The sequence below is a fragment of the Lissotriton vulgaris genome, chromosome 1_1 (genome assembly GCF_964263255.1).
Source record: "Lissotriton vulgaris chromosome 1_1, aLisVul1.2, whole genome shotgun sequence".
Lineage (NCBI taxonomy): Eukaryota > Metazoa > Chordata > Amphibia > Caudata > Salamandridae > Lissotriton > Lissotriton vulgaris.
In genome coordinates this window covers 470,770,611-470,790,385 of record NC_141685.1, presented here as the reverse complement: position 1 = coordinate 470,790,385, position 19,775 = coordinate 470,770,611, and the positions used below count along the sequence as shown (strand labels likewise).

General features: G+C 41.5%; 1 protein-coding gene across 1 annotated transcript in view; it reads right to left on the bottom strand.

Moving 5' to 3' along the window:
• Nucleotides 1–19,775, bottom strand: part of LOC147747365 (interleukin-12 receptor subunit beta-2-like) — a 553,753-nt gene that overhangs the window by 367,080 nt on the left and 166,898 nt on the right. Inside the window, exon 4 of the mRNA XM_086936246.1 lies at nucleotides 18,326–18,595. Within this exon, the coding sequence (XP_086792372.1) occupies nucleotides 18,326–18,595 (270 nt within the window). The remainder of the gene's footprint in view (nucleotides 1–18,325; nucleotides 18,596–19,775) is intronic.

The window sequence follows — 19,775 nt, the reverse complement described above, 5'->3', positions numbered from 1 at the left end:
TTTTTGTAGTTACTGTAGTAGTATTGGTTATTTTACTTTGCAGAATACCTTTCTTACACAGTGTAGTATACCTGAATACGGCACTGGGACATTTCCTGAATAGAGGTAAGTAAATGCGATTTTGTTATTCAAAAGCAATTATATAGGCTTTTATAAATCTTCCAACTCCACACTTAGAAAGATTTGCACAAGAAAACAGTTAATGTTATCCTGCGGGAGAAAATAGAGTTATCAGTTAGTAGGTAAGTACAAGGTTGTGGGAGTGTGTATTCTGGGGTTAGACTCTGGGTTTCCCCAGGGTCAAGGAGGCCCTCTCAAAGCACCCTCAGCGGCACTAGGGCGGCTGGGTGCAGAGTGCTGAAGCCCACTTTTATCCAATTGGGGATAGGGGGCCTCCGGTTGGTGGTTGCTTATGAGCAGCACTAGGTCATGGGAGCAAAGCTCCAGGTTTTAGGCTCAGAGTAAAGGGGGATCCGAATTAGCACCCAAAGTACACCGGCAACAGCGCAGGGGCGGCTGGGTTCAGGGTGCTGGTTTGACATTGGGAGCACTTTTGTTTGCAATGGGGATTCTCTGGATTCAACAAAGACTGCAGGCTCGGGGACGAAGATCTTCTGGAGGTGACCACCAGTTGGGATGCCTGGGGATGCTGGGACACCGTTGGTTGGGCCACTCAAGGCCGTGGGGCTTCGAAAGCACTGGTGTCTTTAGGCGTTGGGTTTTCTTGCCAGCTACAGTCGTGGTCAGGGGGATCTGCCAGAAATGTAAATGTAAATGTAAATGTTTTTGTACTTGTATAGCGCACAGCTACCCGCAGTGGGTTTCCCGGCGCTTGTACGAATACCGCAAGGGAACCCTTCCTGGCTTTCCCTGTGAAGTGTCCACTCCTGGGCACCCCCATGGTGCAGACCAGGCATCCCTCACGTTGTGGGGGCCGTTGTGGAGACTAAGCAAGCTATTGCCCAGAGTTGCATCGTGGGACCCATGATCAGAATAGGCACTGAGGCGAGAATATCCGGTCAGGGGAATTAATGAGACCCGCCGGGGCAGGAATCGAACCCTGGTCCCTGGCCAGAGCTCTGCATCGAGGTCTGCCTGCTCTAACTATTGAGCCACACTTCTCCACAAAGAGGCTGCAGGCTTCGCTGGGAGTTTAGACGCAGGTCAGAGATCACTGTATCTCATGTCAGAATCGCCGGGGGACCTCCTCATGGTGTTGGGCCTCTCAAACTCGGGTGGGCATTGGGTGCAAAGTGGTGCAGACTCGCTGATTTGGCCAGAGCCACAGTCTATGGATGAGCAAATCCGGTGCTCACAGAAGACAAAGTCTTAGTTGGGAAGGTAGGGCAGGTCCTCGGGTTTCTTGAGATTGCTGGTTGCAGGACACAAGGGATTTATGCTTCCGCAGGTTCGAGGTGGGAACAGGCCGTTGGGGCTGGGGACAGGTAAGCGGGCGTCCTCCTCTTCTTAGCTTAGCCCCGCTTTTTTGGTCTCTCTTCTTCTTTTCTTCTTAGTCGTTTCTTGTCTGAGGAGGCAAGGTTCAGGGCAGCCCCGAAATGCTAGATTTAGGGGCGTTACAGGTGGGTAAAAGGTTGGGACTAATGGGTCCCTTCCTTGGGGTGGGTACACCCCAATTATGCAGCTATTTAACTGAAAATACCCCCTATTATGCTGCTATCTAACTGAAAATTGGTTCTACTATTCAGACGAGGCATGCAGGTGTGTGAATCATCTTAGAAACTCAAATGAACTCCCTTCTTGGTGCTAAGGTTAGTTTGGTTAATCAAAGAGATGGGGGTGGGGTTGGAGATATATTTATTTATGTTATATATATAAAAAAGTTACAGATGTTACCAATATGTTACAGTATGATCTGTTAATCATTCTATTCTTTTGCAATGATTTTGTTGATTTTCGTAATAGTTATAATTCATAGTGCATGACACAGGATAGGATTTTGATAGTAAAAATAAATCTCTGAAAAAAACCTGATGTTTTCTAATGTTCTTGGGTATGCCAGTGCATTGTGAAAGAGGGTTTGAGTTCCACCAATTATCCCTGTGTTATCTCGTAGGATTACCTACTACCTAGTGTGCATCTCAATCAACGAATGCTTTGGGTTGTAGGGTTATTGCAGTCCAGCTCTCTTTCTATCGCGGGACGGAACATGAGTGCAAGGGGGTTAAGAAAGCCAATTTTCAGGCTGTGTTTTGAGAAGTCCAGAAAACAATTCAGCACAATAGGCAAATTAGACTATACTTTCACTTCTGAGTTCTATTACATGTGAAAAACTAAACTTATAAAACTGAAAATAAACTAAATATGTTTGCAAACCACTTGGGGACTAGAGGTCAGATGTACATAGCTAGCTTTATGTTTGCAATTACCTAATAGCACATTTTTGCGATTCGCTATTAGGTAATCGGAAACAGCAATAAACGTAAGGGTATTTTACACTGTTAGCGATTCTCAGTAGCCATACCGAATCTCAATCCCATTTAGCAATTTGGTAATAGGTTACCGAATTGCCAAATAGGATTTTGTACATATAACAATGCTTTTTTGTGGTCGCTTAAAAAAGCTACATACATCTGGCCATAGATTCCTCCAGGGTTCATTGTAGTAGCAAAATCTTAAATGTGAGTTATTTCTCATTTCACAGTAGAACATGGATATCTTTTCTAGAAAGGTGGGAATCGGCTTTGTGGCCAGGGAGACAGAATATCCAACAGTCTTTTATTGAAATGAGTCCTAATACTGTATTATTTCTTTTTTATACTGAAGACAACAGCTTACATGTAATGATCACTTTACAGTACAACATGAAAATGTAAAAAAAAAAAAACCTCAAATGTTGGCAAGACTGTGAGGGTCCTGACTACAGTTTGTCATTTGTAGAGATTTCCACCTACATGATAGAGATCTCTGCACCTTCAAGGGAATCAGCACCACTTTTTCTCCTCTGAGGCACTGAAAGTTTGCGAGGCCAAAGCTTGAGCTTGTTTTTGTAAAATTAAAGACTAATGACCCATCAAGTTGTGAATTTTCTCCCTGGGTGTGGGCCTCAGTTTTTATTTTTTATGCTCAGGACAACCAATCTTTTCCCAGAGGTCCTAAAGAGAACAAATGTGTCTCAGAACATCTGCCCTAAATAGGATGGAAGGCCTGAGGTACTTACAATGACAAGTCCGCTGGGCAGTGAGTGGAAGGTTTCAGTACCCTGTCCTCCAAACTTCTAATGAAACTGATAACGTGGAAATCTCAGGGTAATCGCTCTTTGGAAATTTAGAAAATGTGACTCCATTACCTTTAATTACCATTACCCTTGTTTCCGCTCAAGGCGATGGATCTTGGCCACCGTAGTTTGATCAGAAAAGCTCCTTCATAAACATGGGCAAGTAATCAAATGCAAATAAACATTTTAGTCAATAATGAGAGTTGTGATTGGTTGTAAGGGGATTTATTTTCTAATCAATATTTAAGATTCTCTGACTCTTCACTCATTAGTCAGGTATCAATAAGGTTACAGAATCAATAATCGAAAAATAAAGTTAGTACAGAGCATATCATAAATTTCCATACAGCGTGTTCCATAAAGGAAAGGATCCCTATTCTAAGAAAATTAGGCACAAATTATGTCAGTCATAACTCATGAAGAGTAAAAGTAAAGCAAGAGTGAGATTAGCATGAAGCTAAATCAATAATTAATAATTTCAGAATCTTCCACAAAGAGAAATAAAGCATAGAGCTAATAAGCCTTGGTAAAGCCAGTTAGTCAAAGCATAAAAGCATAATGATAGGGATTTTAATAAAGGTCAGAGTGGAACAAAGCCTGCATCTAATCTGCCTTTGTCTGCCTCTGTTCTGTTCTTCATCAATGTCTCTCCTCTCCTTCACTGCATCTGAACATCACATCTGCTCTGCTCCCTACAATTCTGCATCGAAGTCTGAAACTCCTCTGCAGCCTCCCATCTCTAAATCTGTCTGCAAGGGTTCTGAATGTCCTAAACTAGAAAAGCTTTTATATAAAAAAATAATGTTACAAAGCATGTGGCATGACTTTTGTTCTGCATCCAACTGGAATCCAGTATTCTCCAAAAGGACACCTCTTACAATTTCAATAAAAATCAACGGATAAAACCAAACTGTGAACTTGAAGGATTCATTTATTTACAAAGTTTATAAAACCTCAGTGGAGGCAACAGGAGTGTGCCCATAGGGGGATGCAACCAAATCTAGTTGGGAGCACAGAGAGCACAAACTGTTTTACGGAAGCATAGTCTGTGATTCCAAAATTACAGGTTTTTTTGTCCACAGAACACTGTGTAGGAAGGTAGTAAAGAACACTAACAGTCATTCATGAGAACCATTAAACTTTCTGCTGCTGTGGTTCGAAAATGCAATATCGAACACAGCATCCATACACTTCATTGATATTGCTGCATTTTTATTTCTGCTGCAGGTCGCAGAGGCCAGCCCATATGATTTTGTTTTCAGCGCCGGCACAGGCCTTGCCACCCACAAAAGCTTCCATCAATTGGCTATTATAATTCAACTGAGTGGACTAAGTTGGGGCAAGCCATGTACATGTCCTCAAATCCGCACCCCAGTCTACGACGGCATCCATTCCAGTGCTGCTGGCCCACATGAGGCCCAGGACATTCTATTTCAAGTAGGCACACAGTAGTGTACAGGTGTAATGCAGCAAGCTTTGACATGGTCCCAAGCCCAGTACCACCACTGCAAGCTAGGAACAATAACCACCATGGCATGAACAATGACTTGGATATGCTGTACATGCCCGCTGCCTTTGATGACCGATGCTGCGGCAACAAATGAACGGAATTCTGAATAAATCAAACATTTTCCCCCAGTCAAGAAATCTGTCTAAATCCATTGATATTTTGCTCACAACTCCAGTTTGGACCCAGCCAAATCAGTCTTGACCCTGCTCCTCATGGGAACAGTCCAGCTCAAATAGCCAAGCTGGGTTCTCTCTGTACAGAAACAAGCATCCAGGGACCGGTTATGGGGTATCACCCCCTCATCAGCTAGGCTATCTTGAATCCAGGGCACAGCGAGCAAGGGACCAATGGTACCACAGGGCAGATAGATAGCAGTGGCTGGGTGAGTTGCATAGGACTTGAGTAACTACACAAATTGCAAAGAATCACACATAGTAACACACAATGGAATTGCTTGAGTAGGAGGGTCCGGTTATCTTGTTCCTGTGCCACTCTACATACCCAACTTATTGGAGGCACAGCACAGAGCAGAGAGTGTTCCTGAGTGGGGGAGGGAAAGGTTGTGTGCCCATAAGGTGGAGAAGGGGAGTGGTAGTTTTAGATTTGGCATCCTTGGCATGGTTTCCCATGGCTTTTTGCCTCTACCTCCTGTATTTTAATGGTATGCTGGATTTCGTTTTTGCTGGCTTAGATGCTTTGGGCACTTTGCCACTGCTGATCAGTGTCAAAGTTCAAGTGATCCATGTATAAACTGTTGTTATAATTGGTTATCCATAATTGGCATATTTGATTTACTGATAAGTCCCTAGTACAGTGCACTGTGTGTGCCTAGGGCTTGTAAATCAAATTATACTAGTGGGCGTGCAGCACTGAATGTGCCCCCACACAGGTAGCCTTTCAAATGTATCTCAGACTGCAGTGTCTGTGCACACAGTTTTCAACTGACATGTTGCCCTGGCAAATGCACCCACTTTCCAGGGCCCAACCGTCCCTTTTCTTACATGTAAGGCACCCCCCTCAGGTAGGCCCAAGGAGGGGTTGTGGGCTAGCTCGCGATTTGCCAGTGGTAGAACATTTGAAGCACAATAAGACCTTTCACAGGTTTGTCACCCACTTCTTCTGGCCCTAAATTTAAAGGCACATTGATACTCATTGTAGGTCTTGTCAGACTTGCCAGGCAAGCGGCAAGAGAGGGTGGAAGTGTAAGTCCCCCTCCAACCTTTCCCCATTGCGAGCACCCTGTCCTAGCGGGTGAGCCTTGATATTATGGGGCACTGGAACCCAAGACTTCCAAAGGCAACAAGTATATCTTGGTCTTGCTGGGCCATGCCACCAGGTACCCGGAAGCTGTCCCTCTCAGGACAACCTTGGCCCCTGTGGTGAGCTGTGCATTGATGGGGATCTTTTCCTGTGTGTTTTTACCCAGAGAGGTGGTATCTGACCAGGGTAACAACTTAATATATAGGTATATGATGCCTCTGTGGGAGGAGTGTGGTGTAATGAACAAATTCACCACTCCTTACCATCTCCAAGGAAATGGGTTGGTTTGGAGAGTGAAACGAACCCTGAAAAGCATAATAAAGCGTCTAACAGAACCCATGAGATGTAAGTGGGACATCATCTTACCATGCTTGTTGTTTGCCTACAGGGAGGTACTGCAGAAATCCTTAGGGTTCAGTCCCTTTGATTTGCTGTATGGACACACTGTGAGAGGACCTCTCAGTCTGATGAAGGAGGGATAGGAGAAAGCTCCCGTAAGACTCCCCAGAATGTATTTAGTTTCATGCTGGCCTTCCGAAACCAGAATCAAAACTTCAGGAAACTTGCCCAGACAAACCTAGAAGCGAGCCAGGAGGAAATGAAACATTGGTACGACCAGAATGCCACTCTGGTATAGTGTCAACCTGGCCAAAAAGTGTAGGTGATGGCACCAGTGGAGCCTTGTGCGCTGCAAGACAAGTGGACTGGGCGACTTGAGGTGGTGGAGTGCAAGAGTGAAGTGACCTACTTGATGAACTTGCAGACTCCTAGGAACCCCTTAACCCCTTCGATGCTCATGACGAGCTCAGCTCGTCATGAGGCACGGTTGAGCTGTGCTGATGACGAGCTGAGCTCGTCATGAACAATGGGATTTACAGATAGCTCAGCACAGGAGGGGAATACCATCAGCAGCGATGGTATTAAGGGCCCTGCATGTAAACCACCTCAAACCTCACTTTGAGAACCCCAAATTGTTGAGTGGGTCCATCTCCTTACAGGGAATGGACATTATGGTGGAACACACCCCGGTACAGAACACACCAAGGCTGATGGTCTGTCCAGATTCTTCCACCTTAGTAATGAGAACTCCCAAGAACTCCCAAGAGGCTGGGTAGTTCTCCCCACTTTTCAGCTGGACGGAACACGTGTTAGACTTGGCATCCTGGGCGTAGTTTCCCCTAACTTTTTGCCTCTACCTCTTGTATTTTGACGGTATGCTGTATTTTGCTGACTTAGATGCTTTGAGCACATTGCCACTGCTGATCAGTGTCAAAGTTCAAGTGCTCCTTGTGTAAACTATTGTTATACTTAGTTACCCATGATTGGCATATTTGATTTACTGATAAGTCCCTAGTAGAGTGCACTGTTTGTGCCCAGGGGTTGTAAATCAAATGACACCATTGGGCTGGCAGCACTGATTGTACTACCCTCACAAGTAGCCTTTAAAATGTATCTCAGACCTGCCACTGCAGTATCTGCATGCATATGTTTGTATTGAGAATGATAGTACCCTCAGTCCAGCACCAGGAATAAATGAGTCCCTTCCAAGAGTGGGGAGACTCATGAAGGTATCATACCGGGTATTTGTTCATTGGCTTGAACTGGAGTGAGAGTACTGCAGTGTAGGCATCAAAAGCATGTCCCTTTGAAGGAAGTGGGCATCAGGGAGGATCTGGACAACTTTGGAGGAATAGAAAATCATACTGCTAGAGAGACCGGCTGCCCCAGCCATCGATGCACAAGAGTCCGGCTGGAAGAGGGGCAGACTGGCACGGCTTTGGAGGACATTGAAAACTGCTTTCTGGCCGAGGTTTGCAGATTTCCCAATCCTCAGAGTGCATGGGGATAGAGAACTGCCACAAGTGATTGAGTATAGACTAAGCTCACCATGCGCAGGTGCTATCATTCAGTGGCAACATGACATATCCGTTGGTCCTCTTTCAAAGTCTTAATTCTTAGCATATTGGGGGCATCAATCGCATGATACTGTCCACCTCTAACAAAATGCTTACCCTGGCATATTGGTGGCAATTCTTATCATGCTGTGAGTAGTTGCCACAAGTATGATAATCATCCTTTCTGTTGCCAATAATAGCTTAATAACGTAATAGCATAATAGTGGTAATGTTTAGATTAAGTTGGGCACAAGTCACCTGCCTGTTTTTGTTATGAGCTTGGCCAACCCTACAATGCTGGTGATTTTTGGCCTATTATTGGCATCCATTGTATGATTGTGCCGACTACTGGTTTAATGCTGGTCACAGCACAATGGTGCTAATTGTTGGCCTGGTGTTGGCAGCCACTGCCTGATGGTGTCCACCCCTGGTCTAATGCTGATCCGTATAGAATAGTGGTAATTCTTGGCTTAATGTGAACATGCTTTACACAATGGCACCCACCAATGGTATAATGCTGGCCCTAGCTTAATGGTGTTAATTCCTGGCCAACAGTGGGAACCATGGCATAACGATGACAGTCCTTGGTATAGTACTGGTCCTAGCATTATAGTGATAATTATATTCAGATTGTGGGTGTCCATGGAATGAGATTGTGATACATGGGAATTCCAGGCAGAATATGCATATGTGGCATTATGGCATGTGGGCACTTGATGAAAATGATAAATTGAGGTTTCGGTACTAAGCGTGTATTTACTAAAAATTAAAAGTTGATATTTCGAGACAAATCGTTTTCCCCCCATGAAGAGCATTTGTTTGAGGGCTCTGAGATTTTTTCCTAAGTGCAAAGTGCATGTTAGTTAATGAAAAATGTATATTCATTGAAAATGGCAAGCTGATTTTTAGTTGAAAGATAATCACCACCCTTGTTTAAAACCCCGTTCTGTAAAGTTAGTGTTATTTAGCTGCTGCACAAATCTGTTCTCGTAACCTGAGCAACTTTGTTGTGCCACAGGAAATTGTAGATTTGGTAATGGTTTTATTTTTCCATGCTTCCTCTGGCAAGGAGATTCTCAGTAAAACATTATTTATAGCTGAGAGTCCACTTTAAATGGCCTGATGAGAAAAATGAAAGGAAGTTAGGTGTAGATAGAAGCAATTATAAATTGGAGGCCATGTGAAATTGCATTTTCTAAACTACTTGTTTCACTGTTGATTTTTAGAATTTTTAAAAGAATTTTTGCTAACAAAAACACTCATTTGCTGCAATTTTCTTAAATTTATCCTAGGGCAGCCGAACCTAAAACACTCCTGGGAAAGATCGGGCTTACTTGGCACACCATGAAAGTATTGCAAAATGTCATTAATGTCTTTCATATCCCATTGCTTTTAAGCAAATTTTATGACATTTGTGGTGTAAAATTAGATTTTTTTCTGAATATTCCCTGGAGAAGAACACACCTAAACTTTTTGGGGAAACAAAGGCTTGCTTGCTTTGTTTGCTTGCTGCAATTCAGTTCAAACATTATGCTCACCACTTTCAAAGATCACCAGCTGCCCCTCATCTGGCATGCTAGATTTTTTACAGTTTAGTTCTGTGGCTTGTGCATGAAACCTTAGGATTTATGTCTGTTAGATATGTGAGGCTTCATTCTATTGTATCCTGTCTGCACCGGCAGTGGCCCATGCAGGTAATGCAGTGGGGCCGAGTTGAGGGGGTCGATTCGACAGATGACCACAAAGGAAAATTAAAATAAATAATTTTTCCCTCATCGCCATCTGTCGAAATCCCCCCCGCCCCTCACCTGGCCCTAACGTCCCACCGCTCTTACGTGCACGGACCACCGCAGGTCTGCACACCCTGAAAATGAAAGCAATTTTCAAGAACTGATTGGAGTCCCTCTCCTCCAGAGCTCCTCTGAAACAAAACTGCTTCAGGCAGTGTTCATGCACTATTAGGTTTTGCTAGAGGTTGAAGTAGGATGCACCAGGTTTAGCAGTGGGTAGCATCCTCCAGAAAAGAAATTGGGACCTAGAACTGATTACTTTGCAATTAGGCACTGGTGTCCAACATTCCTGCATTATCACAGGTATGTAGGAAGGATAGACACATAATATATATGAGCACCTGGGGAGTGTGACCTTGCTGCAATGGCCAGGGAGTGAATTGGGGGCCTCCTGCCGGCCCGCCCAGAATCTGCTGACATCCTGCCGTATCAAAGTTAAGGATGGGTGTAGTTGGCAGAGTACTACTACATGGAATTCCACAAAGTTGAACTTTGCTCCTTCGGACTCCCAATTAATAAAACAGAAACCTCATGTACTTTTGGTAAAATAACAAGTATCTCTGTCTTTAGATGCTAAAATATATATAGTCATTGCCCAAAAGTGAAAATGAAAATTTAGCAAGCAGTGAGAGAGGTGATGCTTTTGGGTCCCCCCTAACCTAGGGAGAGAACCAAGCAGATGCCTTGAAAACACAGAGCACATCTTGCTGAACAACTCGGTGGTGGTCCCATCCTTTTAGGACCACCCCAAGCACAGTTATGGGCAAAATTACAATCCGAACCAAAGGCCCTGCAAAGCATTATGAGACGAGATTAGCAGTGGGCAGTGAATATTATAGTATCCAATATAAAAATATTTCTACAAAGAGCTGCAGTTCAACTAGTCATTACTAGGTGTCCCTCACGAGTCAAATGCAAAAGCATTGAAATTATTACATCAAGCTGCAGTTCTACTAGTTGTTACTAGGTGTCCCTCACCAGTCAAATGCAAAAGCATTGAAACCCTTTCATGAAGCTGCAGTTCCACTAGTCATTACTAGGTGTACCTCATGAGTCAAATGTTCAAGGCATTTGCTTGGTACTCCCCCTAGGTTAGGGCAAAATCATCACCTCGTTCATTGCCTAATATTTTCCATTTCCAAAGTTAACTTTTGTGAATTGGTTAAATGTTTTTTAGCATGTAAATATGTTTTATCAAATCATTTGTGGGTGAGGTTTAGTAGCTGACTCCGCTACAGAGTTTTTGTCTGAATTCTGTGTTTTTAATGGAATGCGTAGTTAACAAATCTCCCCTAGCGACGGATTTAAGAGCACTACAGATAGAGCTGAGAAAGTGAAACAGAAACAGTGGGTGGGCAGTGGACAACAAGGGAACTCCAGGTGGGACCACACTCACTCACTCAAGATGGCAGGAACGGGGGCTGCCGCAATACATGAAAAGAAAGTAACCAGCACATGGGGTGGTTGAGCAATCAGGCAAGCAAATGCAGAGATTAATTGGAATCCTGAAAGAGCAGGCCATACACAATTATGTTTGCGACTCGGGCGCATTGCTGTATCTTCACAAATAAGAAAGGCATCCTGAAGTAGAAAGCTGAAAATTCAGACGGTCCAAACACCACAAATAAAGAAAATGAAATGTTATACTTTCTTGACAATCAGCACTGAGGCACAGTGCCCATCTCTGCATTTGCATAGAGTGTTTGCGATGAAAATCTATAAACGTTACCACTGCTGTAACTTCCTGTACTTAGAGAAGCATTCCTACCACACCAATAGAAAACTAGCAGTCACCACAGTAAATGACAGGCCTGTTCCGCTGCAGGTGACTTATGACATAGAAATGTACATGCGTTTCTTCCTAACGAATGAAGGCAGTGCCATTTAACCCTTGCGTGCTCATGACGAGCTGAGCTCGTCATGAGGCGCGGTTGAGCTGCACTCATGACGAGCTCAGCTCGTCACGACCGTTGGAACGTTCACACGCAAGGATAATTTCCCCACTGTGCTGAACATTTCAAAACGGGTGTGGTCGTGACGAGCTCAGCTCGTCATGAGTGCAGCTCCAATGTGCCTCAAGACGAGCTGAGCTCGTCACAAACACGGCGGCGCCGTGCACGACCCCCCTCCCCCCGCACAGCAAGTGAAAACGCCCCGCAGCCAAGGGGTTAATAACAGTCTGAACTATTCTGAGCAGGGCCGCCATTAGCACTGCTGGTGCACAGTGCAACAATTATTTTTGACACTCCCCCATGACCGCCTTCTTGGATTTCCACACTACCACCACCAGGCAAAACTAGCCCTAATCTTTCCATAGCCCCACTCTCACATACATTTCATTTGTTTAAAGAACCAGTAGAGGCTGGATTTACTAATAAGAATGTAAATCTACCCAAATGAGCCCTTTTATCAATATTAGGAATAGATAATGAAAGACTTGGGAAAATAAATAACGTTCTAACCTATATATAATGCAGTTTGCATGCAGTTCTTTGATGACAGTTAATAATGGTCACTGTTCTATATTAGGGTTGTATCTTGTGAACTGCTGTAACAAAAGGAGCTCTGTGGCAAAGCAGTAATCCACTCAGCTATTCACATAAAATACAGAGCTGTTCTCTGCAGCAGGCATATTAACCCTCAGTGCAACTGTATGGCGAGTCGAAACTGCCCCTAAACCAAACTCTGATCTCTCTCTCAGGAACATCAATCACAAGAGGTATCTTGACATTTTTATTGCTGCCTGAAAGCAAGAGGCGCAAGGAAGTCTGCAACAGATGTTTTTAAATCGTAAGTTATTGCTAAACACAGTGCGAGCCCCCTGAAGTCAGTGTCCCACTCCCAGGTTAGCGCCCAGCGGGCGCACCACCCTCAAGCCGGCCCTGAGTCTGAGTGTATAAAAAAGTAAGAAGCATGTATAGTATAAAAAATATAAGGATTTATTTTGAAGCTTAATGGAAAGAGCACAGCACGTCCGTTAGGCAGCAAGTCCAGATCAATAATACAGTTGAAGCAGAATCTGGAACCCAGCATGTAAGATGCAGGCACGCATCATACATTCTAGGCTCCAGCCACTATAATAGAGGTAATAGAGATAGAAAACATAACTGAAGGAATGCAAGAATTTAACACATCTTATCCCTAACAAAAGAAATTAACACAGGTACCTACTAGGCATTCTTTTGGGTCTAACATCAGTTTTAACTCTAGATGCAATTGACAAATCTTTATGGGGAGAACCTTGAGGACACATATTAACATTACGCATCAACATGCCTGGATTGTTATTGAGACAAGGCGTCTGAGATGGAAGTGAGTTAAAAGAACCGGGACATTTGGCCACCCTACGAACATTCCAAACTCTTCCATCTTGAGTGGCAACACTGTTTTTGAAAACTTTAACCACTTTAATGGGAGGAAAGAATTTAGAAAACACTTTAACTAGAAACCCGGGTTTTTAAATCCTCACCCATTCTCCTACAACAAAATCATGAAGTTTGACATTCATTTTTGAATCAAACAACACTTTCATACTCTGTTGCTTATCTTCAACACGTTTAGCAACGCTCTCAAGATCAACTTTAGAATCATTCTTGTTTAACTTCTTAACCCACCAAGGACAAATGACAGAAGTAGGTTCCCTTCCTTTCAGAAATTTGAAAGGACTCACACCAGTAACAGAGTGAGGTGTGATGCGATAGATCCATAACTTTTTCCTGATAACATCCAACCAACTATCATCAGAAGAACTTATACCACTAATACAATCCTTAAGAACTCGATTGAAACGCTCAACCTGACCATTCTCCCTAGGCTCATATAAGGAGACAGTATGATGTTTAATACCACAACTCTTAAGGAACTGTTCAATATCAGAAGAAACCAGCTGTGTACCATTATCCGTGACAAAAATCTCTGGAAACCCTTCCCTTGCAAAAATCTCTTTAAAAAAAAACATAATAACCTGTGAAGAGACATTACTAACAAACTTTACTTCGGGCCATTTCGAATGGTAATCAACCAAAACCAAAGCAAATCGAGCATTCAATGGCAAATGTTTAAAAGGACCAGAGATGTCAAACACCACTTTCTGCCAAGGAAAGTTAGGCCAAGCCACAGGCTTAAGAGGAGCAGAAGATAAATGAAGCATTTTATTGCTACTAATACACTGTGAACATTCCCTCACCATTCTGTCAACCATCTTATCAATGCCAGGCCACCAAAAGTTTTCTCTAATCAAACGTTTCATAGACGACATACCAATATGACCTTGGTGAGCCAGCAACAAAATCTTCTCTTGTAAAGAAGCAGGAGGAATTAGCTTACCAGTCTTAAACAAAAAAACACCAAACTCTTCAATTTCAGAAGCAACCTGACAAAAAGAGGCTAATTCAGCAGAAGTGCACTTACTGTTAGGCCATCCAACTCTTACGTAGTCAAAAATTTGTTGGCATACAGAATCTTTTTCCATTTCCTTAAACCATTCCTCTTCAGTTAACGTTAAAAACTCTTGAGAAATGCAATCAGCAATAGAAGCAACAACATCAACATCAAGATCCATAGTAGAAACCTTATCAACACTACAGGGTAACCTGGAGAGAAAATCTGCTGTGACATTGCTCTTTCCTGGTACATACACAATTTCAAAATCATATTCCTGAAGGCATGAAGATAAACGAGCTATCCGTGCAGTAGAGTTCCATCCACCCCCAGGAGACAAAATCCCTACCAACGGTTTGAGGTCTGTTCTCAAAATAAACCTATTTCCCCACACATAGTTTCTAAAATGCTCCACAGCCCAAATACAGGCTAGCAGCTCTTTTTCAATAACCGAGTACCTTCTTTCTGTGGGAGATAAAGTTCTTGAAGCAAATGCCACACACCACCGATCCTTACCCGCACACTGACTCAGAACACCTCCAATCCCATATAGACTGGCATCCACAGTAACATGCATTTCTTATTAATACAGAATGATTTTAGTGTGGGAGCATTGACAATCTCATTTTTGATTTGCTTAAAAGCAATGTCTTGCTTGTCCATCCAAACGAATTTAGCAGAACTCCTGGTCAACTCTCTCAGGGGTTCCATCTTGTTAGCAAAATTTTGAATACATTTGCTATAATACTCACATAACCCAGCAAATGAGAGCAATTTTTCCCTATTATCAGGGGCTGGTGCTTTCATAATAGCATCCACAAGATTTTTCTTTGGTACAACTCCTTCTCCTGAAAGAGTGTGTCCCAAATATTCAACAGATTTACAGAAAAATTTACACTTGCTGGCCTTAATTGTCAGACCAAATTGTTCTAATTTAGAGCAAACTTCTTTAAGGTGAGAGTGATGTTCATAGTTATTTTTAGAAAACACAAGTATATCATCTTGAAAACACTTGACGAATGATCCTAGATCTTTAAAGATGTGATACATGGCCCTTTGAAACACTGAAGCAGCTGAAGCCAAACCAAATGGCATTCTCTTGAACTGAAATAACCCATGAGGGGTAATGAATGCTGTGAATTGTTTAGAGTCTTCAGTGAGTTCGATCTGGTGATACGCAGACCTAAGGTCTAACGTTGAAAACACACATGCACCATCCAACATACATAGCATTTCATTAATGTTAGGAAGTGGGTTACAGTCAGTAACCAAACTCTTGTTAAGTGCCCTCAAATCCACACATAGCCTAATACTTTTGTCAGGTTTAATGGCTAAAACAATGGGAGAAACCCACTCTGATGATTCCACTTCCTCAATTATATTTTCCTTCACCATGGTATCTAACATATCTCTAAGCTCATTCCTAATACTAATAGGAACCCCCCTTAGTTTTTGTTTAACAGGAACAGAATTGGGCTTAACTTTGATTCTGTGACTAAACCCATTCAACTTACCCAACTTATCAGAAAACACTTTTGGAAAAGCACAAGAAATTTCTGTGAACTCAGGTAACTCAGTAGACTCTCCATTAGATATAGCAAGAACTGACACAGGATCTTTTAGCCTAGGGTTCAACGTAACTCCTAACTTTGCTTGGTCCCTCCATCCCACCACATTCACTCCTTTCCATGCAACATATAATTTAACCATAGCAGAACTACTCTTGATTGTAAGTAGAACTTCCTTAAAACCAATATAATTGATTTTAGATCCATCGAAATTGTAAGCACTGATATCAGGTTTAGATAACGCATTGATACCAACTAGATCTCCAAACGATTCTATAGAATATTCATGAGTGATAATGGTCCAAGGGGACCAAGAGTCCACCATAAGCTCTAATACTTTTCCTAAAATGTTAACAAAACTTTTAGGAGAAGATAAAGTATCAGCTTGTGAAATGTCAAATGACTCTTGTACGGAAACAACAATACCAAACTCCTTAATATCTGGATCATTACATGCTTCATCATTATCATATGACACATTACCAGCAGGACGTTTAGAAGTAGAAAACGAAGATTTTTTAGTGTCTTGGAAGGACTTTGTAGGAGTTTTGCACATTTTCGAAAAATGTCCAGAACGCCCACATTTATTGCATTGTCTACTAATAGCTGGACACTGCGGAAAAGAAGCAATATGGTCAGGATTACCACATCTAAAACAGAAAAACTGTTTAGTCTTTCCATCGTACCTATTGGAATAATAAAAAAAATTTTGTTCATGAGGTTTAACAACACTGACCTCATTACTAGAGGTAGAAGTACTAGAAGTAGATGCTTTATCCAAAGATTTTATCCATTTATCTGACTGCTCAAGAGCTTTAGCAGTACTGATAGCTGTTTCTAAGCTAGGATCACCTATGATCCACAACTGTTCTTGAACTTTCTTACTCTTTACACGCACAATGATCTGATCTCTGATCATTTCATCCGTCATAAGACCAAAATTACAATGTAGTGATAATGCACGTAAAGCTGTAAGAAAATCATCAAAACATTCTTTTTCATCCTGAACTCTAGTATAAAATTTGAATCTATTAAGTGCAACACTAGTAATAGGTTTGAATCTCCCTTCAATCCTTGAAACAGCTTCATCATATAAATTACTATCACCACCCGATCTTACAGGTGGCAATGTTCTAAATACTAACTGTCCCTCTGAACCAAGACAATGTAAAAATATGTTCTTTTTTCTCTCTGCAGACATGCGTTCTCCGTCCATTGCCTTGAGATAAGTAAAAAATTCTTCTTTCCATCTTGTCCATGGAATAGGCGGATCACCTTTAGACTGTAAGAACTTAGAAGGAGGATCAAATTGCATGTTAAAGGATATAATAAATCCTCAATGTAAATGAATACTAAATAAATAAATTAAGAAAATTAAGAAAAAGAAATAAAATAATATCACCATATAAAGTCCAAAACGAATCCTAAATGTAATGAAGGTTAAAAACAATTATTAAAAACATCCAGTAGATGGTAGTCTTGCAATAAAATGAAGAGAACTCCTGTTCAAATTTCCACTGTATAAGGCTCCAAAAGTAGAAAGAAATGTTGGTATAGCGTGTAGTTTATCAAATAGTATTAATGTGAGGAAGTCAATAGTTTGTAAAGAATTCTTTAAAATGAAAAAAAAAACAGTAGCTTTGGAGGAAATTCTCTCAAGTGAGAACTAATTAACACAAAACACGCAAGGAAGAGAAGAGCGTGTAAAAGTGTACCTTTTTTTTTTAAATCAAAAGCAAAACAGTTCGATTTCTCCTGTCCGGTTGGCATAAATGAAATGCTTCGTGTTTTCTACCTTCTCGGTAACTTCAGTTACCATGGATACAAAATGGCAGCTTAGTGTGGTGCGCAATGACGCTTAGCGTGATGCGCGATGACGCATAGAAGAGGCTGGTTGAAATGCCTGACACCGAGTGACAAATCAGAGCAGACGCTGAAGGAAGTGTCTGATTGGTTGAAGCGTCGAGCATCAGGATGACGTACACAACCAGTCTCGGTTCACTCACCAAACGCCGAAAACACGAAGAAATTTAGGAAATCTTAAATACTTCAAGGAAATTCACCGGAGTAAGCAGGAAATCGATACAACGCGGTCCGCTTCTCTTCTAATGTAAGGGATGTAGTTTTAAATCTTGAAGTAGTGGATTCTTAAAATTCCTGCTCCTGTGCTCCAAAAAAAACGTGGCAGAAATATGATGGATGTCCCTCGTCGCCAGTATAAAAAAGTAAGAAGCATGTATAGTATAAAAAATATAAGGATTTATTTTGAAGCTTAATGGAAAGAGCACAGCACGTCCAGATCAATAATACAGTTGAAGCAGAATCTGGAGCCCAGCATGTAAGATGCAGGCACGCATCATACATTCTAGGCTCCAGCCACTATAATAGAGGTAATAGAGATAGAAAACATAACTGAAGGAATGCAAGAATGTAACAGAGTGACAGGTATAATTTGCCACATTCAATAACATTTGTTAGAGACATAAACTATCAACAACTATTTTCGGATTCAGTCTTCAATTTTTTCATATTTATCACAAACTTTATATACACACCCTAAACGTAAAGATTTGCTATTATGTTAATACTGGAAAGCATTATATAATGTGGAAAAAATTGTCTTTAAGTACACTTCATAGATAAAGAATCGTAAAAATCAATTAATAGTGTCACGCTGCTGCACTTACTGCCAACGTCAATGTAAATTCCACAGATGTTGCGGGTGTTTTCACAGTCTAGAGAGCAGGTGAAGGTGATTTTACCAATTGTGAGATTGCTAGCATTGATGGTTTTTGTATTCCGGTCCTCACATATTGTCGATTGTGGAATCCCATGTCTGTTATTTATGGTAATACTTCTGCATGTTTTCAACTGGTTAGTAGAACACCAAATTGTTATGCTTGAACCAACTGGTGCCACGGGAGTACTGGCATTCACAAGCACGTCACCACATCTGTCTTCAAAAGAGAAAAAAATATGCTTTTTGTTACAATACAAAAAGGCAGTTCCATAAACAAGATTAATGAGAATGACCAAGAGACTTTGTCAATGATTTCTCTTTAGGTGGCATAGATGGAAGATATAATTTTCTCAAATAATGCAATAATGTATATGATTGGACCACGAGTTGTAAAATCGGATTTGGCTGGTTTCAAATATTCACACTTTCAAGGTAAGTCCTTTCATTCATATACAATTCTATCATACAAAAAGACCTTTAATAAGTGGAGATAAATTATGTTTAACAAACTTCAGCGGGCGCATGAGAATACTGTGTTTAAAGTACAGGGTTAAACGTGTATTTGAGAAAATCCATGTTGTTAATCTAAAAGGAGCTGTAGGTATGTCAAGGATAAGATGCAAAAAGAAGGTGTTTTTATTAGCATGTTTAATCTCCCAATAGATAGACAAAGTTGAGCAAGACACAATAGTTTTCTTAAATTCGTGTATCTCAACCCGGTAAATAAAATCACACCAGTGGATATAATGCATAATTGTTGCCACATGCCAAATTTTATTTTGCATGTTTTATAACTTGTATTACATTCGATAGCAACAATAGCAGTAGATAGGTAAATGAACTACTAGGTAAGCATCAGTTCCTTATAAATGAGAGGTTGAACGTTAACCAGAGTTAATAGACGAAAACATTACTAAGCTACTTCATAACTAATACATTAGGGGACAGATGTAAGATCCGCCAATTAGCGAGTCGCAAATTGCGTCGTATTTGCGACTTACAATTTGCGACTCGCTAATTGGAATGCTCCACAGTGTCTTAGACACTGTTTGCAATTCCTAATGGGGCCGCAATTTGCATGCCTCATTAATATTAATGAGGCAGGCGAAATTTGCGACCCCTTTAGGAATGGCTAGGGATGGTGGCCTGCTGGGGTCAGCAGACCACCATGTCTGTGACTGCTTTTTTAATAAAGCAGTTTTTTTTTTAAATGCAGCCCGTTTTCTTTAAAGGAAAAAGGGATGCATTTAAAGAAGAAAAATGAAACTTTTCAGTTTCATTTTTTTAAGGGCAGACAGTGGTCTCTGGGACCACTGTCTGCTCTTAAAAAATATTTTCCCACATACTCGCATTCTCCTTTGCAAGTGGTTTACCACCTACTTGAAGTAGGTGGTAAA